The sequence below is a fragment of the Anas acuta genome, chromosome 28 (genome assembly GCF_963932015.1).
Source record: "Anas acuta chromosome 28, bAnaAcu1.1, whole genome shotgun sequence".
NCBI classification, from domain to species: Eukaryota; Metazoa; Chordata; class Aves; order Anseriformes; family Anatidae; genus Anas; species Anas acuta.
The window spans coordinates 2,090,958-2,099,637 of NC_089006.1; the positions used below are offsets into that span (position 1 = coordinate 2,090,958).

Below are 8,680 nucleotides of genomic sequence, written 5' to 3' on the forward strand. Positions count from 1 at the left end.
TCCCATGGCTGCCGGGAGGAGATGCTCAAAAGCAAGGTTAAAAGGAAAGAAAAAAGGGAAGCCGGGCACTCCGAGTTCAAGATCTCTCTTTTGCTGTTGGTTTAATTCATTTCCCCCCTCCCCGACTTCCTCGTGAACTCATAAATAATAAATCCTTGCACAGTCTGAACAGCCAAGACAAACACACGCTGGGGCACACCGTGTACAAGGGTGGGTCGCTTTGTTTTCTGCCATGGTCATTGTTTGCTTGCTTGCTTGCTTTCTAGGGTTCCTTTCCAAAAAGTGCACAACACAGCAAATAAATAATAACATTTATCAATAAATTAATTCAATAAATATCCTCGTGGCACAGGGACGTGGTCTGTGAGTGGAGGGGAAGGGTGGGCTGCCCTGCTCTGCTCTGCTCGGCCGCTGAGTGCCATGGTGATGGGGCCCTGCTCCTGCCCTTGGGGATGCCACAGCCCCTGGCACATCCTGGTGGCACGGAGGTACCTGGTGACAGGGAGGTACCTGGTGGCACGGAGGTGGTGGCAGGTCCCCTGCCTCTGCAGGGAGCGGGGAGATGAGGTCCGGAGCGAGGTGATGGTGAGAGCTGGTGGCGGTGACAAGAAAGGGATGGAGCTGGGACGCTGGCGAGCTCCTGAGCTGGGGCTCGGATGGCCGTGACCATCTCAGGAGGGCAAAAAGCAGAGTGTGGGACACCAGGAGGGCAGGGGCTGTGGGGAGCGGGCAGCAGGACAGACAGACAGTGGGGAGGGAGGAGGAGGAATCCCCGCTTGGCCGCCCCCATGGTGTTTGCAGGACACCAACCCTCGCCAAGAACATTTCCCCTCCAGCCCTCCAACTCCATCTCCCCGGTCCCACGCCGAGGGCCTGGCCCCTGCCTGTCCTGCAGCCGGCAGAGCGCTGCCTCTGTGTGTGCTGGGGGGGGTTCGGCTCGGTCCTGGTCCCTGCAGGGCTCTGCTTGTGCTCTTGCTGCTGCCAGTGCAAAATTAACTCTTAAAAAAAAAATAGGGGAGGCAGAGGGAATGCTGGGGGGAACAGTGAAGATCGCTCTGGGTGGTCGTGGACGTTGGTGCAAAGAGGGTGAGTAAAGGGCCAGGGGGGCTCCACGCTCATTTTGCACCAGAGCCCTGGGCAGCAAAGCTGGGGATGAACAGGTTTGGGGTTTGATGCTCCCAAAGCAGGAGGTTTTGGGGCAGATGTGCAGTGGAGGAGCTTGGCCAGGCCCCGGGTGGAGGCAGCTCCACTGCGATGGGATCAGGGACAGCGTGGCTCCGGGCACCTCGTGATGGAGCATCGTGCCCTGTGCTTGCTGGCAAGCCAGGACAAACCCCGAGGAGCTGCTTTGTGCCCGTGGATGCTGCTGGGCAGAGCGGGCTGGGGTGGCAGCAAGGTCCCCGTGCGGACCCTCAGGTGCCCAGCACAACGCTAGGAGCAGAACTGCAGCAAAAGCCCCAGCGCCCTGAGCAGCCGTGCTGGTGGCTGCCCAGTGGCCAAAGGTGCGGACAGATGGACAAACCCCCAGAGCTGCTTGGGGCTGCACGGGTCTGGTTTGTGGCTGGTATAAAAGAGGTGACGCAGAGAAACTTGGGCTTGGAGGCTCCCGCTGTGGGTCGGGCAGTGGATGTGGTGGACAGAAGGACGGATGCGGGCTCAGGATCCCATCAGTGCTCTCAGCGGGACGCGCAGCAGGAGGACGGACAGAAGCTGGGAGCGCACACGGCCAGCACGGCCTTGAGGCAGCAGATCCAGCAGGACAGACGGACGGCCGATGGACCGAACAGCCAGCCTGGCTCAGGACAGACAGACAGACGGACGTGGGCTGGGTGGTGGGGGAATACAGACCGCAGTTCAGGGAGGGGGCAGAGCGGGCGGATGGGGACTCGGTCCATTCGGACAGACGGGTGGATGCAGGCACAGCATTTCGGATGCCCAACATGTGGCGCAGGTCGCAGACGGACAGACGGACTTGAGCTCTTGGCTCGGATGCCCAGCACACGTCCAGGTAGGAGATGTGGCAGACAGACGGACAGACGGAGGCTGGGCGGCTCAGACATCCAGCACGTGGTTCAGGTAGGAGATGTAGCAGATGGCCAGGCGGAGGATCTCGATCTTGGAGAGCTTCTTGTCCGGTGGCAGGGTGGGCAGCAGCTTCCGCAGCTCGGCGAAGGCCATGTTGAAAGCCTCGACGCGGATGCGCTCCCGCGTGGCGTGGGCTGTCCGGTATTTGGCCGTGGCACGCCGCCGGCGCCGGCGCTCCTCGCGGCTCAGGTGCTGCAGGTCTTTCTTCACGGCCTCACCCTGCTCGGCCATGCGGGACGGGGCGCACAACCCGACGCCGCCGGCGTCCTCCACGCTGCCCGCGCGGCCGCAGTCGCTGAAGACGGACTCGGATTCGGAGTGCGTTGGGGGCAGGTCGATCTCCGTCTGGTCCGAGTTGAGCATCATCTTCGCAGAGGAGGGGAGGGCGGGCAGACGGACGGATGCTTCGGGCAGGAGGCACTGCAGGACAGACTGATGTGGGCACCACGTCGGAGCAAAGCTGCTCCGCCTGAACGAGGGCCCCGGCTCACAGCGAACCCCTGCTTATTCTCCTCCTCCTCCTCCTCATCACACACCGTCCCTGCAAGGGAATTTCAAAATTTTTCCCTTTCCCTCGCTGGGTGGGCGACGGCTTCAACAATAAACCACGTGGATAAAAGGGCAGGATGCATAGAAACGCAATAGATAAATAAATATCCTCGGTGCTGGCACCGTGCAGGTGCACAGAGACCGGGGGCTCCCCCGTGCAGCCGCGGCAGGACCCAGGCTTGGAGCCGTCAGGTGTCAGAGCCGAGCTCCTCCGGCGCGCTCTGGAAAAAAAAAGAAGCAGAGGGGCTCTCAGAGCCGCTGGGCAGGATGGAAAGGGGATGCTGGATGCGTGACGGTTTGCTCCGGCTGCCCTGTGGTGGTGGCTGGGGGAAAATTTGACCCCGTCGGGCTGGGATGGGGCTCCGGTGGCGGAGAAGGAGCCCGCGGAGCGGCGCGGGGAGAAGGTGGAAGCCGCCTCTCCTGGCTCTCCGGAGAGATGACAGGTGGTGGATGAGTGAAGGGGAAAAACAGACTGCGGGGGCGAGGGGAAGGGGGGCTTATTGTATACTAAATGAGCCCGTATGTCATGGATCCTGGCACCCCAGACATATGGAACCCAACACAGCTGCTTTGCTTGATGTGTCCAAATAGAAGCTGGCTGCCCGCTCCCTCCGGGACGCCGTGCCGCCGGCCGGGAAGGCTGCCTCCTGTCCTCGCCCCTCTCCCCTGCCTGCTGCCTCCACTGCTCGGCGCTGAAGCTTGGGGACCCTGAGCCCTAGGCACGGGGAGAGAGAAGGGATTGCTGCAGGGACGTTGTCCCCGGGCAGGGGACAGGCTGGGGAACAAACTTCGGAAGGGGAAACGCTGCTGCGCAAAGAGACGGCAGCGGGGCTGGGAAGGCAGCCAGGCAGAGATGTACAACATATTACATCGCTCAGGCCTGACAAGCTTGTAATGAGCCATATGACTGAGAAATGGAACCTAAACGAATATGGACAGGCGATGACTGGGGAGAAATAGCCCACGTCCCATTTTAAAAGGCGGCTGATGGACAGAGCCTTGATGTGCATTTACAGAAACGCTGCCCAGGAAGCACAAGGAACCCCCTAAGCAAGCACAGGAGGGACTGCACGGTCCCCCTGTCCCCACACTAATATACATCTACGTGGCTGTTCCTGTGTGCTTCCACACACACATCCCAGCACATACCCGCGAGTGGTCCCAGTCAAAAACTCCTCTGTGAGAATCCCACATCCATTTACGCACGGTAATTTACACCCAGGGTCATATATTTGCCCCGCCAGGCATCTACACACACTGGAATATCCAGATTTCACTAAAAAAAAAACAGCTGGACTTTTTTTTTTTCCTTTTTTTTTCTTTTTCCTTTCTTTTTTTTTTTTTTTTTTCTGGAACCCAGGACAGTGCGGCAGCACAAGTAAAGCACCAAAACCCTGAACAAAAAGTTATCCCCGTGAAGCCCTTAGCCTGGAGAAGACGGAAGGAGCTGCTTTAAGTAGGGGCTGATAGAAAGGTGGCTCCCGGGAGATATCCTCAAGGCTTTCAGCATGACATAAACTACGCTGTCCTTAGGGCGAGCCTGAGTTTGGCTTCGTGTTTGACTTGCTCTGCCTGCGGACAGCGAAGCCGGACCCACACAGACACACCTGAAGTTCCCACATCAGCCACAGCTGCTGTAGCTGCGTACGACGGCCGTGCCTCCTGCACCCTGTTCAACCTCCTCCGTTCCCATCTTGCTTTCGTCTCCCCAGCCCCTTATTTCTCTTGTCCCCTTCCCGCAGAGCCGGGACCTCCTTCCTCATCCTCTGTCCCTCCCTGCTGGCTGCTTGGGAGCAGCGTGTCAGGGTGCAAGCAGCTCAAAGCAAGCCGTGCCCGAGCCGAGCATCCCTTCTGCCACTGCTCTGCGTGGCCACCTTGTCACCACAGCCATGCTCCTGCATGGTCACACCATTCCTGCTCATTATATAGCTCCCTGGAGCATTGCTCCCAGCTGCTGTGGCTCCAGCCACGAGCCCGAGCTCTGGGGAAGCTGCAGCGGGGTTGGGAGAAGGGGGAAAAACGGCTCTGGGGCCGGACACGTGCCACAGCAGCCCTGCGCCCGGTGCCGGACCTGGGGTGCGGTGGGGAGTCAGCGTGCGGACACCCAGGGTGGTGCTCAGGCTCCTCTTTAAACACTCCCCCTTGCTCCTGGGGCCACGCTCGTGACCTCTTCTGCCCCCGTTATCCCAGTGCTGCTGCCCTGAATTCAAGGGGCCCCCTCTCCTCTTGCGCTGCCGCATCCAGCCCGGGGCTGCCCCGTGGCGAGAAGCTGCTGCGCTGCGCCCCGGCCCCATCAACACGGGGCAGGGGAGGAGAGGAACGATAGCCTCCAGCCCCAGCCTCCCCTCTGCCTCCTGTGACACTGTCACTGCCATCCCTGGGGGAGGACAGGCTGCAAAACCTCTCCTCCCTGGGCAGATGGATGGGGAGCAGGTTCGGGACCAGCCTGAGCCCCGCACAGCAGCGTGCCGGTGCAGAGGGCTGTGGGACGTGTTGCTGTCGCCGTCTCAGCATCCTTGTGAGTGAATTTTAGGGGTTATCAGGAGTCCTGCCCGAGGCCTCTCTCTGCTCTTGGTCGCAGGAAGATGTCAGCAGGACAAGTTTCAGGACTGGACCCCAGTACTCCTTACCCTGCTCCTTCTTTGCAGGGTTAGTCCAGCCTCAAGCAGCTTTCCTCTGAAACGTGCGCTCTGAGGGGCTCTTTCCTTTGGATGAACCATAAACTGCCACCTTCCTAAAGCCATCTGCTGCAAGAACCTCCTGTAAACCCCTGCCTGTCCCAGCCCTGCCTCCAGCAAAGCCCCAGGGATGGCCTCGAGGGGAAGCAAAGCTCCCCAGCCCCTTGCTCTCCCCCCTTTCCCTTTCCTTTGCACTCCAGACCAGCGGTGCGACAATTTCTGAAGACTCCCTGGCCACGCAAAGAGGATGCAGGCTGTGCCTAGGAGCCCACTTTCAGGCCATTCGAGCGGGGGCTCCTTCCCTTGTTTCTGAACAGAATCCCCCAGGTCACCGCCAAGCCCGAAGCGAAGGACACGAGTGTGTGCTCGTGCCTTAAAGGTGGCCCCAAAGCGCAGGCACCCCTTCCGAGAGCACCTGGAGCACGTAACACCGCTGCCCCCGCACCTCCCCGCCTATCCCACTCGCATTTCAGCATCACCAAATCCCCCAGCAGCAGCTGGGCACGTTGCTATCCCACCCAGAGGAGAGGCCCCTTACCCCCAAGCCGCCGACCATTCCCGGGCTCCAGCTTTTCCCTTCCAGAAGCTCAAATAATCCAGGGAGCCAGGAGCCGCTTGGCTCATCCGTCCATCGAGGAGGTGGAAAGTTGGCGTCCTGCTCGGCGGGATGGAGCTGGGGCTCAGGGGGAGCCCCGGTGGCCTCGGGGCCCTGGCATCTCACCCCTTGGGCAGGAACGCCGGCGGGCCACCGCGCGTTGAGATGGACACCCCGAGGAGGCATGTGCCCCGCACGCTATATATACATCCCAGCCTCGCACGCCGGGTCCGACCCCGGCAGCCTCATTGGCCGCTCCGGTGCTCCCCCCCTCATAAATATTAAAGCCAAGAGAGGGGGATGCCATTGGCTGTGCGGGAGGTTGGAGCCCCCGGGAGAGGAGGGAGGTGGAGGTTGGATGTGGTCCTGGAGGGGTGGATGGAGGTGGTGGGCTGGGAGGGAGGGAGGGAGGAGGGTGGGGGTGCTCCGGGAGAAGGCGACATCTGTTCTCCATGCATATTTCATAAAGGAGAAATGGAGAGATGGGGAGCGAGCGTGGAAAGAGAGCGATGGGCAGGCAAGGCTCTGCGCCGGGCTGGGACGAGGAGAGGCGGCTGCAGAAGCAGCGGGACCGACGGCGCAGCTCTCCGTGGTGTGGGTGCGTGTGCAAGGCAGGCTGCGTGCCCGTGCACTGCTGGCACACACACGTGTGTCCGCGTGCAAGCAGCCGGCAGCGTGCATCACCCGGCCGTGGGTCTGCACGTGGGGCAGGTGAGCACCCGTGGGTGCCTGGGCCGCTGGGAGCCTCTCCCAGACGGGCTCCTGCAGCAGCAGCAGCAGCAGCAGCAACCGTCCCGTAGGTGCTGCCTGTGAGCTGCTGGGAAACTCACCTGGAGTAAAGTTTGGCGAGGAGAAAGAAAGTGAAAGGAAGAGGTGCCCAGAACACACGGGTACTGCTCCAAAGCACTGCCAACCACAAAGCAGTGATCTCTTTTGTGGGTTAGACCATCTCTGCCTCTCACCCTTCCTAGATTTCAGATTCTTGCATTAAACTCTTGAAAAAATCTGCTCGAGTTTGTTACCGGTAACCTCCCGTCTCAGAAACCTGTGCATCCCCTGTCCCACACATAAATACGTGCTTGTGTGCATCCTCCCAGACCTCCCTGCAGTTTGCTTGCTGGAGCATCCCGCCGTCACCCCCTCCATCCCTCCCCCAGGTGCTGGATTCTTGCCCTGCTCCCAGTCCCCGGGGGCTGCCTCCCCTCCCCGCACGGCGGGCGAAGCCCAGGTGATGGGCATCGGCACCTGGGCGGGCTCCAGCCCGTGGCACGGATCAGCAGATGGTCTCGGAGTTTTGCAGGGCGTGCGGCGGATGAGGCAGAGGGATCAGGTGGCAGCGAGGAGCCTGCCTCACCATTGCTATGGCACCGATTATAAAACAATATTCGCCTAATGAGCTCGTGGCAGTCGCCACATCCGCCCCGAGACGAACGCGCGCGCGAGGCGCAGCACGCCTGGAGAAGGCGCTGGATGCAACGCGCACCCCGCACCCAGCGCACGCTTCTCACACGCTTCTCACACAAATCACCCCTCTTGCATGTGGAAACGAGCAGCACACGCACGTCCACAGGGGCACGGGCACCACTCACCAGCCCCACAGCCCCCTGCGTCCCCCTCCTCTCTCCGCACGCGCGGCAGCGCTCCGCCTGGGCCCCCGTCTCCCCCGAGAGCCCGACGGGCTGTTCGCATTTATTTCTTGCTCCCTCCTCTGCCTCGTCTCGCCTGCCCACCCCCAGGGCCAGCTCCTCTCCCCCTGCCAGGACGCCAGCAGGGCCCCACCTCTCGCTGCAGCTGATGCTGGGCTGCTCCGGGCATCCTGCCGGGCTGGGCTCGGGGAGGAGGGGAGGGAAGGAGCGAAGCTGCTGGAGCCTCCCCGCAGGGATGCCAGGCCCAGGCTGTGCCGGCCTCGTGGCCACCGCAGCGTCCAGGCGAGCGGGCAGGTTCCTGCTCCTTTCAGCAGGCTCCCACTCAAGTTTTTCTCTCCAGGCTCGGGCAGATGCATCCTGCCCCTGTAAAGGACACGGGCTGCCTGGCTCAGCCCCGAGGTGGGGGACATCAGCCAGGACAGCCCTCTGCATGGCCCCAGTGACACAAGCACAGCAGACGATCCCCACCCCAGCCTGCCATCACCTTAACTCTGCCCTCAGCTGACTCCCAGCCTTCCTCCTTCTGCAGGTAAGAGCTGAGATCGCAAAGGCCCCCTCGCTGCCGGCAGGGAGGACTTCACCTGGGGACGTCCCTCAGCTCGGCTGCTCCTCGTCCGTGAGATGTGCCTGCGGGCAGGACGCAGCCCTTGTGCTCACAGGGGCTCTTGGGGGGTGAGATGAGCACCAGCAGGGCTGCTCCTCCCCGCCGCGCCAAGATGAAGCCATGGCCACGGGTCTCGTGGGAGGGTGACGGCACAGCGAGAACCTCAAGACATTTCTCCTGCAATCCAAGCCAAAGTTCCCCCCCTCCGCTGCGACCTTCCCTTGCTCAGAGCCCACGTGAGCAGCTGTGGTCCCCGGGAGTTTGGCTGCTGCCTCCTTCCCTGCCTCCTTAGAAAGAACTCAGGAGCTTCAGGTATCCTAAGGCTGGCCAAAAACTGATGAGATTTGGGGGAGGGAGAACAAGAGACCCTGTGGCTTTGTTCTTCCCTTCTCAATTTCCCAACTTCCTGACCGGCAGAAACTGGTATCCCTCCCCAAAACCAACCGGGTTTCTTAATCGCAGGAGCCCACAAGCCGGAGCCTGCAGACAGCCCTCCTTCCCTCCGAATTCCTGGGCCTCCCTT

The 8,680-nt window shown here is 61.4% G+C and overlaps 1 protein-coding gene across 1 annotated transcript; it reads right to left on the reverse strand.

The window, feature by feature from the left end:
* Nucleotides 1-199: 199 nt before the first annotated feature.
* Nucleotides 200-6,106, reverse strand: NHLH1 (nescient helix-loop-helix 1). The gene is made up of 2 exons (XM_068662687.1): nt 5,851-6,106; nt 200-2,855 (listed from the first exon to the last, which is right to left on the reverse strand). The coding sequence occupies exon 2, from the start codon at nt 2,449-2,451 to the stop codon at nt 2,053-2,055; it is 399 nt and encodes a 132-aa protein (XP_068518788.1). The 5' UTR covers nt 2,452-2,855; nt 5,851-6,106; the 3' UTR covers nt 200-2,052.
* Nucleotides 6,107-8,680: the final 2,574 nt, after the last annotated feature.